Source organism: Nansenia antarctica (genome assembly GCF_963989245.1).
Source record: "Nansenia antarctica genome assembly, chromosome: 1".
NCBI classification, from domain to species: domain Eukaryota; kingdom Metazoa; phylum Chordata; class Actinopteri; order Argentiniformes; family Microstomatidae; genus Nansenia; species Nansenia antarctica.
Genome location: NC_137674.1, coordinates 1,229,099 through 1,252,336, shown reverse-complemented (window position 1 = coordinate 1,252,336; position 23,238 = coordinate 1,229,099). Strand labels below are relative to the sequence as shown.

Sequence of the window (23,238 nt, the reverse complement as noted above, 5' to 3'; positions counted from 1 at the left end):
TCAGAATTTCTGAGAAAAAAGTCAGAATTTCTGAGATAAAAAGTCAGAATTTCTGAGATAAAAAGTCTGAATTTCTGAGATAAAAAGTCTGAATTTCTGAGATAAAAAGTCAGAATTTCTGAGATTAAAGTCAGAATTTCTGAGAAAAAAGTCAGAATTTCTGAGATAAAAAGTCAGAATTTCTGAGATAAAAAGTCAGAATTTCTGAGATAAAAAGTCAGAATTTCTGAGATAAAAAACTTGTGTTGGTGGCCCTAATACTCTTCCGTAGTATACTTTAAATTTTAAAAATCTATTTTTATCTTCTTTTTGTTTTACTTTATTATTTTTTTCCTTAGAATGATAATAATAAGGAAAAAAAAACCTAAAGAAAAGTGAAAAACTAAAGTGAAAAACTAAAGAAAAACAGATATAATATATCATACTATATATAATCCCTGATTAACCAAACAACATTAAGGAACTGAAGAAAGCGGTCTTTTTATTGGGACGGAAAATGTTTAACAAAGCCATAATGTCCTGTATGGTTTCTAATACAGTTGAAAGGTTGCAGGCATGAAGCAGAGATGGCTGTGATGAGAATAAAGAGACAATGCCCCTGAGTGCATGAGAAAAACTAGTAATCCATCAATCACCATGGAAACACTTCCTTAGCATTAGCATAAGAGGCATGAAAAATGAGCATGCAGCTTATTTTACATTTAAATATCACAGAAATCATACTGGTCATCATGAGACATCACATCCCACTTCATACCAGTGTAAAGCAGCAATGGAGATTTAGATTACTAAAATGCAGCAAACATTTTCACCAAAGATATACAGTGATTGGTCTAAGCTGATATAATACAGAAAAGGAAACAAATTAACTGTAAATTGGCATCAGTTTTTTTTGACTATACTACTAAAATCCCGCACCCAGGCAAGGAAATACAAGTTCTGTACACCTTCACAAACCAAACGTTAACACAAAAAGATGAACCGATCCGATAGTTACAAACAAACCCAGCCCAGGCAGAACAACCATACATCTATTTTTAAAAAGTCATCATTTAGATCCACAGTGTGAAGTAAGGCATTGTTGTATTTCCCTGTCAGTGTCGTTAGGAGAGGAGCATAGGGCTGACAGCTAAGATGGATGGGGGGAGAGGGAGGCAGCTTTCCTCCATTGCTATTGCAGTAAATTAACATGCATGCATTTACACCTGGCAATATCACTATTGCTATTGTACACATACAATTTATATACAAGTACAGAAAGTGTTGGAAACATCGTTGATAAAAAAATGTGCATGATTAAGAACTGTCCATTAAAAATAGACACGCCACTCCTAACAGATACATCCATCCCATATCAATATTTTTTTTGGTTCATGACAAGAAAACTAAAATGTTGAAAAAACAACAACAAACAAAAGCTCTGAGTATTGGTGTATGTACAACATATGAACAAGAATGAAGACAATGTGCAAATCTGATTTCATGCAAACGTTTTGCATAATTAGCTCAGGTACGACTGAGAGTGGAGTGAGAGAGAGAGAGGGATGCAGAAAGAAACAGAAGCCGTTATTCCAAGTCTTGAGTCTTCCCACTCACTGAACGACTCCTCTGTCCTACAGCGAGCATTCATACAGGTACACACTCGCTCACACACTCATCCTCTTAACACACACTGCTCATCATCCACATGCAAACCCCAAGCATTCAAACAAGGTCCACCGCTGCAGCCCTGTCGTTAGCCATCTCAAAATTAAGTTCCTTAATTCAGGCCAATTAAAGAGATAAGTGTATGTGCTGCCATGGCAAGCACCAATTAAAGAGTTGTAAGTCCACCTTGCCCAAGGTGTCACCAACGGGTACTGTGAGAAAACGTTAAGGAGAACACCTATTCTACCTAACAAACAACACATAATTAAAACGTGTATCATCTATTAACGTTAAGGGAACATCAAGTTGATTTCCTCCTCATCAAAGACAGTGATGAAATACAATACTGCTGGTGAATTCAATACCTCTACGGAGAAACATGTAGGTAATTGCATTTATAGAATAATAGCTTATGGTGCAATTTACCTCACAAGCCTAATGTGACAATGCCAATGTTAGCGAAATAAACAAAAGGAAATAGGAGACTGGAATAGGAGGACAGGACCCCTCAACACCATAGTTCATTCAGATGTGTTTCCTCCGTATAAATTAACACGTTATTAATCATAACAGGTAAACAATGTGCTCAGTGTCACATGTAAAAACCATAGAATAGATAATGAATGACAATGGTAAGTGTACTATGCAGCAGTGTACAGTTCTGTTGTATAAACGGTGAAAGAAAAGAAACACTGATATTACTAAGGATGCAAAAGAAAGAAAGCTGTCCCTTTGCAAAATCGCTGAATGAAATTTAAAATCTGATATGTAACAAGTGCAAATGTACATAGAGGGATTCCACATAGTTTTGTTTTCAGGATCCACATTGCACAAAAATGTGATGACATTTCTCAGGGATGAGTAATGCTCCCTCATTGGCAGAGAGGTTGAGAGCGCTAGCAATAACAGACACCCTGAAAGACCAGGGAAGAATACACAACCATGTGTATGTTAGGTTAGCAATGGTAACAGTAACACATCTCTCTCCACACTTAAGCCGTAACTAGTCTTGACAATCAAAACTAGGAGGTTATAGCATTTTGAGTTTTGTGTTTCTCCTTTGTCCATATAATCAGGATTATATTAAATTAGTTTACAAATAAAATAAAATAAAAAGTCTGTTTGTTAAAAAGGCAATCTGAAAGCGCACAATGGGGGCTTGATATCTAAATACAAATTAGACTCTTAGTATCTCAAATAGGACAGCTCCATTTCTATTAAATAAATCATTATTTTCAGTTGTATTGTCAGCAATAACACATCTCCAATGGGTGAATTACCTAATTACTTTGAGCAATACTTAGCAATAATTAGTCTAATTTGCTGGGCATTCGTCCCTCCCAGCTGAACAAACATTGATAATCTGACAGTCTGAATATGAGGGGTAACGAAATTAAAATGTTAGGAAACCATCTCCTAAACGTGTAACTGAAAGGCGTAATTCAAAGGCATTTATGCTTACAAACAGCTGATTCTGACAAGCAGAAATAAATACAGACACTCTCACACTATGACATCCATAGTAAGGGGGGCTGACAAACAAAGAGACAGAGACTCAGGAAAGGAGAGAAAGAGAGAGTAATGCAGGGGACTATGCCCCGCCCAGCTCAACAGTCCAGAGGAGGTCCCCTCTCCTACTGCGTCCCACCTCCACCCCTCCTCCTGACAAGCCAGGGGTCTCTCTCCTGGTGGCCAGTAGCGGTAGTGTTCTGCCCTGTGTTCAGACTGGGGAGGGTGAGACATCTTCTCTGGAGTGGAGAGCCCAGGAGGAGGTGTTGATGAAACATATCCTGCATGTGTCCTTGAGGCAATCAACCAGTCTTAGAGGGATGGCCAGTAGGTAGGGTGTGTTGATCCTCCTGTGCCTCCCAGCCAGTCAGTCCCCAGAGGGGGCCACTCCTGCCCTGCCTGCCTGGCCACGATGGTCAGGGGCGGCTAGGGGGAGGTGGAGGCAGATGCGTGGAACTTGACGAACGCGATAGCGGCCAGCTCTTTGCAGAACTCCTCCAGGACTATCACCCCCTCCAGAAGGGTCATGTGGTCGATGCTACACAGAGGCAAGAGAGACCCGGTGTCATCAACATGTCCACTGTTTAACACACCTCACTAACATCTTTTGGAAACATTTACCTAGACATTTTAAGCAAGAGCTATGTTGGCTACTTTGGAAGAGAGTGGTGTTGTTGTTGTTGTTGTTGTTGTTGTTGTTGTTGTTGTAGTAGTAGTAGTAGTAGTAGTAGTAGTAGTAGTAGTAGTAGTAGTAGTAGTAGTAGTAGTAGTAGTAGTAGTACAGGGATTAAAGCAAAAAAAAAATCTCCTGACGGGAAAACAAATTCTGGCCAAATCGGGGCCGGTGGCTTTCCGTGCGCAAAGCGCGCGTGCGATTTTCCGTTCTACGTTCTAATGCTTTGACTTTTCTTTCGAAAAATGTGAATACATTTCCGCGTTGTAGAAAATCAATGACACATCGCTAGTCAACTAACACAGCTTGTTTTGTGAGCCTGCTAACAATGTAAAGTAGTGTTCTAGTTAACTAGGTAGCAGTCCAATCCATTACGCTGCAGTATTTTGGCTTGACTAGCGAGTTTGTGTTGTGATTCTCAACAACGTAGTTTCACCCTTTTCCATAGTTTTGAATAATAAATGTGTGGACTGACGATGTAGCGCAGCCTAACTTATTCTAATAATTATTTAACATACTTTTATTGTGATAATGATTCCCCCCTCCTCCCAGACTTACAAGGTCACATTATTATTGGATTGGTTGTTTGCGTGTCGGGTGAAGTTAGCTAAACATTTAACCTGCTAGCTAGCAAGAGAAACATAATGTCACTCTCCAAAGGTCTAAAGAGGAAAGTTGACAGTGGAAACGGGGCATTTAAAGAGGAATGGACAGCGAACTATACGTTCATCCTACCTGGTTTCATCAATGCAAAGCCGTTGTGAGAGACTCACATTTTACGTGCTCACAATGAATGTTCCCTTCCACCTATACATGCGAGTCGTCCTTTTCGTCAATGAATGCGATAAAGACGCGCTAGAGGAATCGATTGGTGCATAAAAACCTTGAGAACTGCCGGATTAAAGTGACGTCCATAATAATAATAAATAATAATAATACATTAGACTTATAGCGCTTTTCTAGACACTCAAAGACGTCCATATCACCAGATAGTGACCGATGGGAGATGCCAGTTTTCTCATTAAGTGAGATTTAATAGCCTAATATTATTTTTGCTATTTTTAATGAATGGCTCATTGTAATTATTATCCATAGTAATGTAGCGTGTTTGCTCTGTCGTTTCAGGAGCATATAGGCTAAGCGGATTCAGCTTTTTTTTTTGCACCGATTTTGTTGTCAATGTTTTTCATAAAATTAAACTGCATTTGCTTTGTTACTGTTCACATGTGTGGTGCAGTCACATTCACATAGCCTATAAGTAAACATTAAGTTTGAATGATTTACTGAGCTGGCGTTACTTTTTTCAAACCACACACCGCATGTCGGCTATTTCAGCACCACGCATTGTCCACCTACTTCTCACTATGAGGGGTTCAGCGTCAGTGCACCCCGCTCTGTTACTGTCGCATAGTTGTAGCCAATAAAGGCCTATATGTAGGCTATATAGGCTATTATATATCATTTATATACCTAATACCAACATCAAAATAGATTGTATGCCTCTACAAATCATATTACACCAGGTAAAATCGTCACAACTTGGAATAAATCCGTCGCAACTTGGAATAAATTGACGGAAATCCGTCGCAGCGATGGAGAACTTTAATCCCTGAGTAGTAGTAGTAGTAGTAGTAGTAGTAGTAGTAGTACTTACTTCAGGCCCTCTGGTTCCAGACCCAGCAGTCTCTTCCTCACCAGCAGCAGTTTGGGTGTGAAGTCTGGGATACGCTGGATCCTCAACATGAGGTCCCCAACCACCTGACAGAGTAACCATGGCAGCAATGTTATTGAATCTGGCATTTTTAGCATAGGCACAATGCTATCTCAGAGATAGGAAATGTTAGGATATTTATAGCATAGCATAGAGAACAGCACAGTGTTTTATTTGTATAGTATAGTAGTATAGTATAGTGGATAGTGTATATAGCCTTTATTTATGTAAACCAGCTCTTTTCCCTTCTTGTTTTTAGTATTTTTTTTCCTAGCACCAGGGGAGCACCCCCCCTCCTAAATTTCGTTGTATGGTACCTGTACTGTATTAATGACAATAAAGACCATTCATTCATTCATTCATTCATTCATTCATTCATCTCCCCATGTAAACTATGTGATTGATGGACTTGGTGCGCCTAGGCTGGTCAGAGTCATGTGAGATGGTGACGGACGTGTGAGGACGTGGAGCGGGTCAGGAACGTACCCTGACTATGACGGAGAACAGGGAGCGGCAGCCGGGGGCCAGGTTGATGTAGGGGTCCAGCAGGTACTCGTGCATGTGAGGGTGAGGCAGCAGAGACAGCTTGGACAGCACCGAGGTCACCTGCAGGTTCACGTCGTAAGGCTGGAGGACAAGGAGGGGACAATGAGCTCACATACACACCAGAACACAATTACATAATAATAATAATAACTTTTATTTGTATAGCACTTTTCCTGCAAACGTTGCAGCTCAAAGTGCTCCAATCATTGTATAATCATAATTTAATTATTTAGTTATTAAAAAGACGAGTCTTTAGTCTTGACTTGAACATAACTTGCTGAGGTTGCATCCCTAATGTAAACTGGCAGTGCATTCCACAATTTGGGTGCATAAAATGAGAATGCAGCCTCACCAAATCTCTTCTTTTGTAAATGTGGTACACAGAGAAAACGTGTACTCACAGAAGACCTGAGAGCTCTACTGGGCTGATATGCTAGCATCACCATATACATTCACTTAATTAATGTGTTCTCATAAATCAAACACTGTGCTTCCTGAACAGAGATCTTTTCCCATACACTCATGTAAAAGGGTAATGATAGTCTAGGAGTTTAAAATCACCTGATCCAGGATGCGTCCCATCCTGTCGAAGAGGATCTTGAGGAAGTGGCCCTCGAAGAACGGGCTGTCCAGGTTACACTTCTCTATGGGCTTGGGGGTCCCACGCCAGTCCCACCTCTGACACACCCCGCAGTAGTCCTTGAACTGAGGAGACGACACACCATGACAATAAGCCAGCGTGTGATACAGTACATTCAGTGTCAGGTAGAAAATTAGCTATATGTCTTGTCAGATGTCTGTAACTGAGTAAAACAGGTTGAACCCAGGGATAGAAGGACAGAGCCGTGGTTTATTTGTTTATTTAAACGGATCCCCGTTAGTCATCACCATAGAGAGGACTATTCTTCCCGGGGTCCACATGAAAGACAGACAGTCAAACGTCACACAATCAATCAACATAGGATTCATTAGTGAACAGCATTCACTTATTAAAACAAACAAAAAAGACATAAATAAAATATAAGATAAGATAACAGAATTTAAAATGAAATAAGAAGTGGGAGCTCACCTGTCTGTGTGCGTCTCTCAGGTAGGTGTCGTAGCCCGTGCCCTCCACGTGAGAAGACGATTTAGCCTCATCAGGCACCAAGCACAGGAAACTGCAGAAAACACAATATTATTAATTATATTTTACATTTGAACCATTTAGGAGATATGAATCTTACTTCCTGAAAAAGGTTGAGGTATTTAAATGTACTCATTATGATATAAACTAAACTACAAACATTAGGCCGCAAATGTGGTCCTCTGTGGCTCAATTAGTAGAGCATGACGCTGACAACGCTTACAACGTGACGTTATCTGAATCTGAATCTGAATCTGAATGTTGTGGGTTCGATTCCCGCTGGGACCATTTATACTGAACTGTATGCACTCTTTGCAATGTAAGACGCTCAGGATAAAAGCGTCAGCTAAATGGCATATATTATTATATTATATTATATATATACTGTATATAATTAGGGTACCTGTTTACAATCTTGTGAACCTCCGTCTTCCCATCAGTCTTTGTGTGGTCGGGGCTCTGCAGTGGCGAGGAGCTCAGCCAATCAGGGCTGGAGAGCCTGTTGTCTAGAGACGGGTCGTCAGCGAACAGGGGGTCCTCCTCAAGGTCTCTGAAAAAAAGAATTGAATATGCACATCAACAATTCTGCTTATACAAGCATCATAACTGATCATAATCTACAATTTATTTACTAACAAGAAAACTTAAGAGTAAAGGGGATGAGTTATTGTTAATGTGCTTTACAGAATGGGAGGCTTTTTTTTGTTTTATTATATTATTATTATTATTCCAACAAACTATGGCCCAGACAGTACCGTAGTTGTGTTTCCATAAAATGTCAAGGTAATTTTAAGCAGGCTGATTTAAATTTTTCAAAGTCCGCAAAAAGAAAAAGGCGAATTATGTGCAAATGATGAGTGTTTCCATTGAGTGGTTTAGAGTGAATAAGCTACGCTGAGCAGTGAGATCAGCAGTGACATCAGCAGACTCTTAGGAGAGCCACACACACACACACACACACACACACACACACACACACACACACACACAGTAGTGAGATCAGCAGTGACGTTAGCAGACTCGTAGGAGAGCTTCATGTTTCTCCATGTGGAAATGAAATGCAGAGAAAAACAACAATGCAGACTTCAGTTCACTTCTGCTGAATCACTCAAATACATTTTCCGTTTCCATTATTCTGTCTATTCCTTAATACAACAGAATCATATCTGTCATCATCAGCAGTTGTAGTGCTTGCCATTCCTTTGCTTTTTTAATATATTTATTCATAGTTCAAGGATATAGACACAAACAGAATGCTTGACTGTCAGAGGTATTGTGTGTGTGTGTGTGTGTGAGGGAGAACACTCGAAGAGAGGTGTATTGTGTGTGTGTGTGTGTGTGTGTGTGTGTGTGTGTGTGTGTGTGTGTGTGTGTGAGGGAGAACACTCGAAGGTTGATGAATCAGATTTTATTTCCGCTGGGTGTGTGTGTGTGTGTGTGTGTGTGAGCCCCATGCAGGCCGCCTCTGAGGGGGGGTGAGGAGGTCCTTACACAGCGTCGTGGGGCTGTCCGTTCTCCAGCGGCTCCCTCTCCTCCTGGGGCTTGTTCTCCAGGTAGTTCCTCTCCCCCAGGCCGCGCAGAACCAGGCTGTGCAGGATGTGCTGGTTGGGCTTCTGGATCAGGTGCTCAAACAGACGCAGCGTCATGATGCTGATCTGGAGAAGAGAAGGAGAGTTAGGAGATGAGAGCCTGCTTTGCGACACACAGACACACACAGACACACACAGACACACACACACAGACACACACAGACACACACACACAGACACACACAGACACACACAGACACACACAGACAGACACAGACAGACAGACACACACACACACACAGACACACACAGAGACAGAGACAGAGGCAGAGACAGAGACAGAGACAGAGACACACACACACACACACACACACACAGACACACACAGACACACACACACACACAGACACACACAGACACACACAGACACACACAGTCACACACAGAGACAGAGACAGAGACAGAGGCAGAGACAGAGACACACACACACACACACACACACACACAGACACACACAGACACACACAGACACACAGACAGCAGCTTTCCACTAGACACCGGGTTCCACTCCAAAAATGTTTTGAGCCCGAGATCTGATGTTTTTTTTTTTTGGTGCATAGTGTTTCCACCACCCAGAGTGATTATGTGGACTTAGGAGAGAGCAGGGAGGAGCAAACTACCGACATCACAAGAAATGCTTTTCCCTGCAAGTTCCACTCTCCAAATCAGCATGACTACTAGTAACTTTGAATTTTTGGAGGAGTTGTGTGGTTGAATATGAGGCACTTGTTTCATTTGGAAATGTGCATGAGAAACTAGCACAGATTATTCAGTTATCCAGCCAGATCATCCAGTTACATACGAAAAGTGTGTATCGGGGCGTAGAACGGTACCTCGTCTGATAAGTGGTCACAGTGTTCGATGAGTCTGTGTCTGAGGGGGTTCTGTGTGATGGTGGCGGGGGTCTCCGGCCCCCTCTCCTCCCCTAGCAGGAAGTAGACCATCTCCTGCAGCAGGGCCTGGGAGGTCACCTGACGGATGATCCTGTTCAGCAGAGCAGTGGAGGTGAGGATGCCCACCTCAGACCTGCACAGGGACACACAGGGGACACGGTCAGTGACACAGCACCACGTCAACATCACTGTCACAGAGACACAGCGTTAAATGACAGACACCCGGAGTCACCTCTGTGGTAAATGACACACAGACACGTTAACACTGAGGTCCGAGGACGTCCGGTCGGTGGAGAGGCTGAAGGGAATGGCTGCATAAAAAAATCCCTTCTTGTCGGTCGGAGTTTTATCCCCCAATTTAAATATAATTAACAACTGATGATGGAAGGTCCTTATTTGGCTATGTCATAAAAAAAAAAGCCTTGATATATTAGCAGAACATTAGATTAAAATGGGAGAAGGAATCTGGACTTGTCATCTGGGAGGAGGACTGGGTCAGTATGCGTCTCTGGACAGTCGACCTCCACCGGCCCGGGTCTCTAGAGAGAGTTCAGCAGAGTTCTGTTGGCGGAGTCTGATGAGATGTTTTATAACCCCCAAGTTAAAGAGGACTCAGACAGGTGAGGCAGGAAGTTAAAGAGGACTCAGACACAGGGGTGCAAACTTGTCACCTTTTAGCCGTTTTAGCTGTTTTTGACCTCAAAATAGGTCAACAATTTTCATAAATGTTCTTTGTTTTCAGGCCCAAAAAAATGTTGTCACCTTTTTGGGCTATCACCAGTTCGTGAGCTTAGAATGATAAGGTTCTATCTCCGTTTAGGGCAGTTCAGAGATATTGAGCGTCAACATTTTTACATTCCATTATGTTTTGTGAGATGGGACCTTTGTATTTGATTAATTACTAACTAAAACATTTCAACATTTAAAAAAATAACACCACACGGGCATTAATAAACACCTAATGGATCAGATTATGTAGAAAACTCAATTTTGACAAAAATGGAGATAGAACCTTATAATTCTAAGCTCAGGAGTTTGCATCCCTGCAGACAGGTGAGGCAGGAAGGGAGCTTAGCTGGAGGAAATGCGGAGAACAGCTGGCAGATCATTTCCATAGATTTTGGAGCTGTCCGGCCGTTCTGGCAAGAGATGACACAGGTAGTACAGACCTTGATGGCTCTTTTACTACTTTGGGGCGGCTGTGGCGCAGGAGGTAGAGCCGTCGTGTAATGATCGCAAGGTCGGCAGATCGGCAGATCGAGCCCCGGCTGGCCACATGTCGAAGTGTCCTTGGGCAAGACACTGAACCCCAAATTGCGCCCAGTGAGCGGGCCGGCGCCTTGCATGGTAGCTTGCCGCTTTGGATAAAGGCGCTATATAAGTGCAGTCCATTTACTACAATCTATTTGGGCAACATTGCAGATCCCTTTTTAGTGCGAGGTAAATATCTCTTAAAGATAGTATTAGCAGCCAGCAAGAAAGCTATAACACGGAAATGGCTACAGCCCAAACCTCCAGCAAAGTCTGACTGGATGGAGATTGTGACAAATTATCCAAAGTATGGAAAGAATGACCTTTTCACTAAATCAACAGGCCCAGACATTCTGGAAATATTGGGGAAACATGGATTGTGTTTGAGACCTTAGGTGATGTTTACAGAGTCATGAATGTTTGACCTGACGTGTGTATCACCATCATCACTATAACATTTGTATGTATGAACGCATGGATGACCAATTGTTTGTTCCACTATGTTTTGTTGTATTTGTATGTGACAACAGGGTATATACAGGAATCTTGAGGTTAATTTCAATACCTTTCTAAGACTTTTTAAAGACCTTGTCAATATTTTTCCAGACCTCACCGCCACTTCAAGCTGTAACCATTTACATCAGAGACACCTTTAACTTAACAGTTTTAGTTTGCAATAGGCTAGACCACTATCATACAACAGAATTTCCAGTTCATCTTTGTTTTTTAATAAAACTAATAAATTCACAAACTTTTACAAAAGAAAATTAGGACTCAAACTCTTTGGACAGAGTCTAATTCAGAAAAATACCAACTCAATTCAAGACCTCATAAAATCGTGATAAGACTTTTTAATACTTATTAAGGGTCTTGATTTTCCCCAAATTGATTCATCAACTTTTAATACTTTTCAAGACACCGCGGATACCCTGTATAAACATAAAGTATTTTTAAAAAGAAGAAAAACACTGAGAGGCCCAATAAGAGTTCCCCTGGTGGTTCTGAACAGGACTTACGTCTGCATCAGCTGGGGCTCCATGACCGACACAAAGAACTTCTCTCTCACTGTTTTGGCCAACGCTGCTGCTGCCGTCTGAGGAAACAAACAAGAGAATGAAATATAACAATACCTACAAAGCTCCGAAAGTTGTTCTAGTGAGAGACAGAGAGAGAGAGACAGAGAGAGGGGGAGGGAGAGAGGGGGAGGGGAGAGAGAGAGAGAGAGAGAGAGAGAGAGAGAGAGAGAGAGAGAGAGAGAGAGAGAGAGAGAGAGAGAGAGAGAGAGAGAGAGAGAGAGAGAGAGAGAGAGAGAGAGAGAGAGGAGGGGGGGGGGGAGAGAGGGAGAGAGAGAGAGAGAGAGAGAGAGAGAGAGAGGGGGGGGGGGAGGGAGAGAGGGGGGGGGGGAGAGAGAGGGAGAGAGAGAGAGACAGAGAGAGAGAGAGAGAGAGAGAGAGAAAGAGAGAAAGAGACAGAGAGAGACAGAGAGACAGAGAGAGAGAGAGACAGAGAGAGAGAGACAGAGAGAGAGAGAGAGAAAACATGAACACAGGTACAAGAAGTTCCAAAAGTTGTATTTCAATTGAATGGTTCCAAACTGAGAACTAGAATGTATTATGTTTAAGTATTCCATAAGTATGGTCCCAAATTCAACGTGCGCATTGCCATTGTGCACAGAATCCTGGACTCCCATGAGGTAATCTAAATGGCCCCATTTAGCATCTCACACTGCGCCAGTAGAAAAAAGCCACAACCCAAAAAGTTGTATGTGATCATGTCTTCTACTCATGTGGTTGACCAACTCACACTGCAAATCAAGGCATCAAGTTCAAGTAAATCGTGAGAAAATGGTATGGTGAACCATATTGAATAGTGAGTGCATTGTTACAGCCCTACTAGGGACCAATGCATATCTATTTGCACCTGCTTTGTTTGATCCTTGTTGAAATGTGTATTTATTATTGTTATTGTTCTTATTGTTGCACTATGTATGTTCATGTATTTACTGTGTTGCATATCCTGTACACTCGGCCCCACCGAAAATGAGGGTCTCCTTTTAAGAAATTTAAAATCTTGGCTGAAATGGTTTCCCTGGTTTAGATAAAGGGGCAGGGTATGGTATATGAAGGTATGGTATGGTATATGAAGGTATGGTATGGTATATGAAGGGTGTGTCAGTGTTACCGCTCACCTTCTGTGCCTCTTTAATCAGCTGGTCGCAGTAATCCAGCCAGGACAAGAAGGAGATGAGAGCCCGTTTCCCTGCGAAGATGGCAGCATCCTCCTTCAGGTTGTACACGTCCAGTCTGCAACAGACACAGACAGATAACAGATTAACACTCAGATTGGGATTAATGTCAGACTTTGTTATAGAACACTGTCTTAATTCAGTTAGAGATCTTGGATGTGTTTGTTTTTTTATTTGCGAAAATGCATCACAAAGACAAATAGTGACTTAGAAGACAAACAAGATGGACATAATGAACATATATACAGACAATAAAAAGGAAGTTACGGTGATATGTGTGTTGATATAAAAGTCTGAGCGGGGATCTTAGGTTGGTGTGTGAAGAGAGGGATGTGGCGGAGAAGTATATAATAATAATACAACAAATAAATAATAATAATAAAAACACAAAACTTAAACAAACCTAAAATATATATATATATTCCTTTTTTAAGGATGGTGTTGGTGTAATAGTGGTAATAGATGGGACAATATCATATTATAATATATTATATAATACAATAACAACACAATACAACAATGACTACTTTACTACTTGATATTACACCTATACGGCCCTTAAAGCACTTTGAGCTGCAACGTTTGCAGGAAAAGCGTTATAAAAATAAAAGTTATTATTATTACGGCAATGAGGAGTATGATCTTGGATGTGTTTGATAGAATGCCTTCGCTCGCCTTTCCCTCAGCTTCTGACTAGGCCTCTAACGTTGCATGTTAAGTGTTCTGTGACCACCAGACAGGATTAACATTGACGAATCGGTTACACTTAATTGATTGACCGTTCGCCAATTGGCAGTTCATCCAGAGGCTACTGGGAGGTGAGCTTGAGGGAGAGCCAGACCTACCCCCAGTTGACTGCCTCCACTGTCTCGATGTCCAGGGGGTCCATGGACTGGGGCAGGGCCTTGTAGAAGGCTGACAGTCTGTCGGTCAGGAGCTCACAGAGCTCAGTGTTCTCAGTCAGACACTTGGCCGCAGCCGGCTCGGGCAGACTGACCAGCAACATGAGACCCTCGCACGCCTTCACCACTATCCTGCCATCCTGGGAGGGGGGGGGGGGGGGGAGAGAGAGATGGAGGGAGAGAGGGAGAGAGGGATGGGGGGAGAGAGAGGGAAGGAGAGAGGGAGAGAGAGGGGGAGGGGAGAGAGAGAAAGAGAGAGAGAGTGGGAGAGAGAGGGGAAGAGGGCGTGAGAGGGAGAGAGGGGGTGAGAGAGAGAGGGAGGGAGGGAGGGAGAGAGAGGGAGAGAGAGAGGGAGAGGAGGAGAGAAAGAGAGAGGGGAAGAGGGGGAGAGAGGGAGAAAACATAAACACAGTTACAAGAAGTTCACACAGTTCAATTTCAAAAAAATAATAAAACACCATTGTCTCCCTCAACCTCCCACGCTGCACTGCTACTGACCGGGCTCTTGGTGAGGTTGAGAAGGGAAGTGACCAGGTTGTAGTTGTGGTTGCTGTTGTTGTTGTTGTTAGGCGGGGGCGGCCTGGGAGAGGCTGCCGCAGCGGCCGGGGGCTCCTCTGTGCGTGCCGCGCCCCCCTGCCTCTCTGCTGGGGCCTGGCCGGTGTCTGGGGCTGACAGGTCCTCTCTGGTCCCCTCTGCCCCGAAACTCCGTGTCACCTCAGGCCTCCTCACCTTGTTCTGTGGAACCAGGGGAAAAAATTACTGCTTTAACTATTGAGGAATACATTCTGTGTCATGGGACACACTGTCCTCTGTGGCTTTTTAAAAATGTGTTTAAGATGTGTCTATGCAGTCTGAATTGTATGTATTAATTGTATGCAGTCTACATTTTTTATATAAATGTTTTCTTTTAAAGTTATGGAGGAAAATGAAATCCAGGTCTGTAAATATTTCTGACTGGTAACGTTGCTGAAATAATCTTTGCCGGCCTTCAATGTGAAACTTGAACGATCTGTCTTTTCTTTTTTTAATCTTTATTTGTAATGTGTTATGTTGTAATGTGTGTCTGTACGTTTTTATTCTGCTTTCTTGGTCAAGTCTCTATTGTAAAAGAGATTTTTAATCTCAATGAGACTTAACCTGGATAAATAACAGTTAAATACAATAAAAACTAAAATAAATCTTTCTTTCGAGAGGCCCCATCCGATTGATTTCGTACCTCTAGGAAGAAGTTGACCAGGTAGGGGTCCTGCTTCAGCTTGGCACAGACGATGCAGAGGAACTGGATCTCTTCGTTCTCTGTAGGAGCGGCCAGGATCTCCCCGCAGAGACGGATCAGCTTCTGAGATGAGAAACGTTGCAGCACAAGGTTACTATAGTTTCTTCACACTGAGGCATAATGTACAGATCACACATCCACAAAGGCCATTATTTACAAAGTAAAGTCCCTGTGATCTCACCTGTACAGGTCGATGGACATTGATGTGAGGCAGCAGAGGCTGGCGGATGCGTCCTAGCAGCTTGGTGTAGAAACTCAGAACTTGCTGCCTCATGCCAGGAGGACACTGATGGAGACAAAGAAACGTCACCACTGGATTTTAGAAACGGCCTTGCTCCTCTGCACTGTAACATGTCGTACGGACAGCTGAGCGGATCATCGGCTGGCCCCTGTCTCCCATCACAAACCTCCATATCTCCAGATCATTGAAGAGAGGGCGCAAGATTGTGGCTCACATCCAGCTCACAGCTTGTTTGAATTACTCCCTTCTGGACAGCGGTACAGGGCCATCAGGTCAAAAACATCACGCCACTTGAACAGTTTCTTCTCCAAAGCCATAGCCCTCCTCAATAACTCCTGATCATTGCATCTTGCACTTGACATGTTTTACAGTATATTTATTCACTCGTATTGGTACTGTATATATTGTGTGTCTTGAGTAGTGTTGTCGTCTTGTTGTTGTATGCACTGTAGCTTGTTCAGCATGGAGAATACAAAGTCATGTTCCTAGTGCATGGCGAATAAAGTTGAATTGAATTGAATATTATTATTTTTTATTTTATATTAAGTGTTAATTTGGACTCCCTTACGTCTGCCTTGCCCAGGGTGTAGAGGGTCTCCAGGATCTTATGGTGCAGGAGATACTCCATGCAGGGCCCAGTCTCCCCAGACTCCCTCTCCCCTTCCTCCTGCGTCAGGATGTCCAGCATCTGCTCCAGATGGGAGGGGATATTGGTGTCTGTCACAGGGGCTTTGTCATCTAATCAGAGAAATGAAACACACAGCATTAGATAACAAACAGCAGATACATCATTGGTGCACCTCCAAATTGTAGAAATGTTTTTTTTAGATATGTGAAAAGTATATCAATACATTTAGTTGATGAGTGTGTTGGTCTAACCTGATGTCTCGATGTAGTAATGTGTGATGGCTTTCCAGTGATACACAAAGTCCTCCTGCAGAGGCAGTGACGGCGCAAGCTGAAACAGAAACATATATCCCATCAGAATTATGTTTAAAACTACAAGAAGACACTCAAATGTGACACGTTCTAATGCTTTGGTCCTCATGTCGGCAACCAGTCAAAATTTTCAGACTTTTCTTTTGAAACGCAGAACTATGTTTCAACGTTGTTGAGAATCGCAACACAAACTCGCTTGTCAAGCCTTTAAATTGCAACGCAATGGATTGGGTGAATAATCCCCACTGCTACCTAGTTAACTAGAACACTACTTTACATTGTTAGCAGGCTCACAAAACTAGCTGTGTTAGTTGACTAGCGATGCGTCATTGATATTCCCATTTTTCGAAAGAGAAGTCCAATGATTAGGTCTACATCGGATCCCGAGACTACTAACATACTAAAATACCGGGACTTGTATCTACAGGTGCAACTCAAAAAATTAGAATATCTTGCAAAAGTCCATTCATTTCAGTAATTCAACTTAAAGGGTTAAACTTAAATATGATATAGACTCATTGCATTGTACATATGCATGATTATACTTTTCAGACGGCTGACATTTCTGTATTTAAATTCCTTTTCTTATTGATTTCATGTAATATTAAAAAATTCTGAGATATTTAATTTGGGGTTTTCATAAGCTGTAAGCCATAATCATCAAATGTATAACAAATAAAGGCTTTAAATATCGCGCTTTGCATGTAATGAGTCTATATAATATCTAAGTTTAACCCTTTAAGTTGAATTACTGAAATAAATGAACTTTTGCACGATATTCAAATTTTTTGAGTTGCACCTGTATATACACTCACTGAACACTTTATTAGGAACACCTTCTGATGGTGTGGGGAATGTTTTCTTGGCACACTTTGGGCTATTGGTTAATACCAATCAATCGTTGCTCGAATGCCACAGGCTATGAGTATTGTTGCTGACCATGTGCATCTCTTCATGGCCACAATGTACCCACCTAATGCAGTGGTGGTGGTGACCAACTTGGTTTAAACTGTGGGTCGCACGTGTAGGGAGTGTATTGCTTTGTGGCCCTTGCAACATAAAATAGCGCCCCTCCCACGCACGCATGCATGTATGTATGGAGGATGAGTCGGGCCACAATGAAATACACACATGACGAGCTCGCTCCACTGACCCTGCTGGATAGGTGTCCATGTGGGCAGGAAGCCTTGCTCATAATGTCGCTGAACGGTGTATTTCTTGCTACCAGACAGTGTATCTTTGCATATCTAACTAAATGTCTTCCCTTTCAGTTTGATCATAAAAGAATCTTTCTCCCACGTGTCAATCCTGCCTTCATTAGTTACTTTACTTTTTTTCCCTGCATCAAGAGGGACCACCTTTGTCTGAAGCTCTCTCTCGTCCTGTCTCCAAACAAATCCATTCATTTTTACGGAAAATTGGAAACCGGAACTAATGTTAACGGCTTCACAGTGATACAAGGAAAGACGCTTGTGCAATTTTAAAGAGGTCAGGGTGATTCTTATGATTGATTAGGGCAGCCAGCCGCAAAATAGCCTAACCGAAAATGGTTCAAAACCTCAATACTTAATAATTTGACCAACGACGTGATACGAGAAAGTCAGAAATAAAAGGTATAAAAAAATGTAAAAAGAAGGAAAAAATATTTTTTCATTTTCATTTTGAATACATTTTCTTCTGAGTCAGCAGGAAGCATCTAGAGGGGTACTGTATGGCTACTTCCAGCATGATAATGCACCATGTCCCAAAGCCAAAGGTCTTCTCTAATTGGTTTCATGAACATGACAATGAGTTCAGTGTTCTTCAGTGACCCTTCCCAGTCACCGGGTCTGAATCCCAGAGAACACCTTTGGCATGTGGTAGAACGGGAGCTTCACCGCTTGAAAGTGCACCTGAATCTTCTGAGGATCTAGGCTACAATCTGAAATCCTCAGGGAATTGAGTGTTGCAATCTTGTCATCATGGACCAGAATCTCAAAGGAACATCTTGTGAAAACAATGCCACAAAGAATCTAGGTTGTTTTGACAGCAAAGGGAGGCCCAACCCAGTATTAAAGTAGTGTAGTGTTCCTAACAAAGTGCTCAGTGAGTGTAGATGAATCATCTCTATGCTTGGATCCACACAGGAATGAGATCATCGTTGTCTTTTACTACCTGGGCTTAGGCTAATCTTCTTCAGGACGTCCGTACATCACATACTATCTACAGATGAAGTTCACAGCCTCTCGGCTCGCACACACGTGGTTGACCTTTTTAATGACAGAGAATCTCAAAGGAATGTTTCCAACATCTTGTGGAATCAACGCCACTAAAGAATTGAGTCTGTGTTGAGAGCAAAGGGAGGCCCTACCCAGTATTAGTACATTGTTCCTAATAACGTCACTTTAAAAGGGCAAGTCTTCTTCGAGACTGAACATAAGTGAGTACATCCATGTAACCATACAGAACACAGGCTACTATCTATCTACAGCAGAGATTGACAGCTTCTCCATGTTGAACCTTTTTATGAATGAATGAATGGTCTTTATTGTCATTAATACAGTGCAGGTTACCAAACAACGACATTTAGGAGGGGGGGCTCCCCTGGTGCTAGGATTTTTTTTTAAACTAAAAACAAGAAGGGAAAAGAGCTGGTTTACATAAATAAAGGCTATGTACACTATCCACTATACTATACTACTATACTATACAAATAAAACACTGTGCTGTACTCTATGCTATAAATATCCTAACTTTTCCTAAGTCTATCTCTGAACCTTCTGTTAATGACAGAAAGAATCCTCGTTGTGTGTGTGTGTGTGTGTGTGTGTGTGTGTGTGTGTGTGTGTGTGTGTGTGTGTGTGTGTGTGTGTGTGTGTGTGTGTGTGGGTGTGTGGGTGTGGGTGTGTGTGTCAGATGATCATCCTCAGCTCTGTAGTGAGTTCCCTAGGACACACATGGCAGTTTAATGCCCAGAGATAACTCGTTTGTTTCACAATCCAGAGCAGAGAGATTCATTACAACGAAAACAACACGTCAGTCTGGCTGCTGAATGCTTCTGCTAAGCTAACTTAGCTTAGCCACAAAGCACAACTCATCTGAGCTCGTATGTCTTTGCTGCGGGGAAGTAAAACACAAATGCTTCGAGCTCATAATAATATTATCTATTCTGAAGTCACCATCATGGCTCATAACGATGGTCATGAAACTGGACGTTTAACTGAAGGTTTTCGGCCCAGGGATTAGTCAGACCCGTCATGTTGTTGACATTAGCTTGCTGCTCAGCTAGCCTAGCCTAGCCAGACAGATGTGATGTGGGCCTGGGGGGAACAGCTTAGCTAGATGTTAACAACATGACGGGTCTGACTAACATGTCATCATGACAGTAACTATGATAACTATGATAACTATGATAACTATCTGATCTTAGCTGACAGACTGTTGACAGACAGACTCACCGCCTCCACTGCGTGCTGGAGGATGGAGGTGAGCTTGGAGAACATGTTGTTCCTGGACCGGACCAGCTTCTCCCTGGAAGCCCTGGAGAACTGCCCTATCTTCTTCCTGTTGGCGGGATCCAGGTTGGACGGTTCATATATGATATCATATATATAACTTATATTCATATATGACCTTTGACTGGAGAAGAAACGGAGACAATAAAACAGTCAAGCAGCACAATCCGCTCTGGACTAAAACACTCCAGACACGGCGGGGAGTGACGCGTTCACCTCTGTGTGCGTTCGTGAGTTCGCTCTGGAAATCTGATCAGCACTCATGGAACGCCTCTTGTCCAATCAGATTACTTGGTCTCTTTATGACGTTGAGTCTAGTGTGCGCTCCGGCGCTCTTCAGAGCAGATTTCCGAACGCAGTCTTATGTGTCATGGACACCGTGGCACTTCCCCAGCCAAGCAGTACCATCTTCGACCACTGGGGGCACAGGGTTGCCAGATGAGATTAACAAATTCCAGCCTAACCACAGTCCCCCAAAAAAAAAAACAGTAGCCCGTAATACGTAAGAGTACTAGGGCCACCAACACAAGTTTTTTTTTTTCCCGAAAGGGGGGGGGTTATATTCTGAGATTAATGTCAGAATTTCTGAGAAAAAAGTCATAATTTCTGAGATAAAAAGTCAGAATTTCTGAGATTAAAGTCAGAATTTCTGAGAAAAAAGTCATAATTTCTGAGATAAAAAGTCAGAATTTCTGAGATAAAAAGTCAGAATTTCTGAGAGAAAAAGTCAGAATTTCTGAGAGAAAAAGTCAGAATTTCTGAGATTAAAGTCAGAATTTCTGAGAAAAAAGTCAGAATTTCTGAGATAAAAAGTCAGAATTTCTGAGATTAAAGTCAGAATGTAGTGCGGGTCAAATGAACTCGGTAGACAGTAGACAGTCAGCACTCAGCAGAAAATTATGGCAGCAGGTAGGTTCATTACAGTCAGCAATTAAGCACATAATGAGTTAGTTTGCAAACTCACAAATGTAGACGTAGAGTAGCCTAACATTTAGCCAAGTCAATGTCGTGTCTTTCCCTTATTGGTTACGAATCAAAGAACAATTATTGAGTTTAAGATGATTTAATTAAAGTACAGAAACACGGTATACGTATACCAACACTGGAGCCTTGTCTCTGTCCTCCTCTCCTGGGATCCGCTGGTCAAGAGCGCCCCCCTTGGGTCTCAACCCTATCCATCCACAATATGCAAATACAGTCACAGGTCATAGCCTATCACCTTATCCAGATGGCCATGAGGGCCGTCCCCTGTGATGTCACCACGGCCCCAAGTCCGAGGGGCTGGTCAGATTACAAGAGCCATTGCACAACACTAGAAAATAGGATATATATAGTAGAAAATATACGACATCAACATAACTACATGCTGCCTTTGTGCAAGGTTCTAAATAGTGTATGTAGCTAGCTGGCTACAACATTACAGCTAAATTAGCCAGTTGGATTAGCTATCAACGGGGTCATCCCTATGTTCCCCGGGTCCTATGTTCCCCGGGTCCTATGTTCCCCGATTTCTTAGCTCCGCTTCCGAAAAAAGGGTTCTATGTTCCCCGCTTCCGAAAAAGGGTCCTATGTTCCCCGCTCCAGGAAAAGGGTCCTATGTTCCCCGGGTCCTATGTTCCCTGCTCCCGAAAAAGGGTCCTATGTTCCCCGCTCCAGGAAAAGGGTCCTATGTTCCCCGGGTCCTATGTTCCCTGCTCCCGAAAAAGGGTCCTATGTTCCCCGCTCCCGAAAAAGGGTCCTATGTTCCCCGCTCCCGAAAAAGGGTCCTATGTTCCCCGCTCCAGCGAGTTAACGTGACGTCATAATGCTCCGTGTTGATGAGTGTAACTCCCTAGATAGATAATTTTCGAGATGGAATTTAAAATCTTATATTCCTAAAAGAACACCAGTGACAGTGTATATATATACACATTATTAAATATTTTTTCTATATTTTTGTCAAACGAAATCAAATAAATACAGTAGAGATATCAATCCAAAATATAGGCTTTTATTGCAACCAACTAATTAAACTATGTTTGTGCATATTACTTCAAACAGTAAACCTAAATAATAACAATAATAACAATAATAATTAAATTAGGCCAATAATAATAACAACAACAACAACATAGGCCTACTGGACAACATAATAACCTCCTCCTGATTATTTGTTTGAAAAGTGCTATCCAAATAAAGGAACAATTATGTTTATTTATTTTGTGTCAATATTAAGAAAGAATGAAAAAGTATTAGAACGGATGATACTGAAATATATGTATTAATTAATTGGATTATATAATGTAAGCATAATTGTTAAGTATAAACAGGGGTAGGACAGGCTTCTTCCTACTCCTTTTCGAACAATTGATAGGACTGTACTCTACATGTTATTTATTATTTTTATTTTTAAATCATGTTCGATTTGTGCGAGTGGGGTAGTGGTGGTCTAGTGGATAGTGAGTTGGACTTGTGATCGGAAGGTTGTGAGTTCAAATCCCGCCTGAAGCCACACCACTACTAGTGTGCCCTTGGGTAAGGCACTTAGCCCTCAGTTACTCCAGGGGGAATGTCCCTGTAATTCGTAATTGTAAGTCGCTTTGGATAAAAGCGTCTGCTAAATGGCAAAATTAATTAATTAATTAAATAAAGATTAATTCATTCATTCATATTCATTATATGACTGTTGTTACAATAGGATTGTATTAAAACATAAGGTTTGTTTCCGCACGGATGAAGTTGAGTGTGACACAGCCATGTGGAGAGCTGGATGTAGAAGGTCAACACGGAGTTATAATAAAAGTGTAAGCAATTTGAGAGAATGCTTTAATCGTCAATTCTGTTAGTCAGAGTACAGTACAGGACTAGGCAGAATTTAACAACTGTAACTTGTGTATGACTGTAACTAAGATGTTTTGGTAAACAGCTAAAATAACACAAATTCTGTCTGTGACCAAATATACAGTATATGGGCCTAACTGTAGAATCCATTGCTGGAAATGTGTTTATTTGGTTTGTTTAAAAAAAACTAAGCATTAAGTGAATAGGACGAAAATTATCTGTCATATCCATAAATACTTGAAATACGAAAATTATCTATCTCATAAATGATCTATCTCATATCAAAATATCCATAAATACGATCGGTCATATCCATAAGTACTTGAAATACAAAAATGCATCTATCTCATATCGAAATGCATTGTAAGCGAATGAT

General features: G+C 41.9%; 1 protein-coding gene across 1 annotated transcript; it reads right to left on the bottom strand.

The window, feature by feature from the left end:
• Positions 1-493: 493 nt before the first annotated feature.
• Positions 494-20,035, bottom strand: fhip2a (FHF complex subunit HOOK interacting protein 2). The gene is made up of 17 exons (XM_080529942.1): positions 19,986-20,035; positions 16,489-16,567; positions 16,178-16,347; positions 15,550-15,654; positions 15,309-15,431; positions 14,591-14,827; positions 14,036-14,232; positions 13,134-13,248; positions 11,962-12,038; positions 9,635-9,827; positions 8,704-8,867; positions 7,616-7,762; positions 7,156-7,246; positions 6,648-6,791; positions 6,027-6,167; positions 5,484-5,587; positions 494-3,694 (listed from the first exon to the last, which is right to left on the bottom strand). The coding sequence occupies exons 1-17, from the start codon at positions 20,028-20,030 to the stop codon at positions 3,583-3,585; spliced, it is 2,244 nt and encodes a 747-aa protein (XP_080386068.1). The 5' UTR covers positions 20,031-20,035; the 3' UTR covers positions 494-3,582.
• Between the last annotated feature and the right edge of the window lie 3,203 nt (positions 20,036-23,238).

Bases quoted from the DNA above. Each gene is read 5' to 3' on its own strand.
- fhip2a (XM_080529942.1), bottom strand. From the start codon at position 20,030: ATGTTCTCCAAGCTCACCTCCATCCTCCAGCACGCAGTGGAGGCG. The intron at 7,763-8,703 runs GTAAGGACCTCC...TCTTTTTTTCAG, and splicing joins GGACAGCCCCACGACGCTGT to AGACCTTGAGGAGGACCCCC. The intron at 6,168-6,647 runs GTGATTTTAAAC...CTTGTCCTCCAG, and splicing joins TGGGACGCATCCTGGATCAG to CCTTACGACGTGAACCTGCA.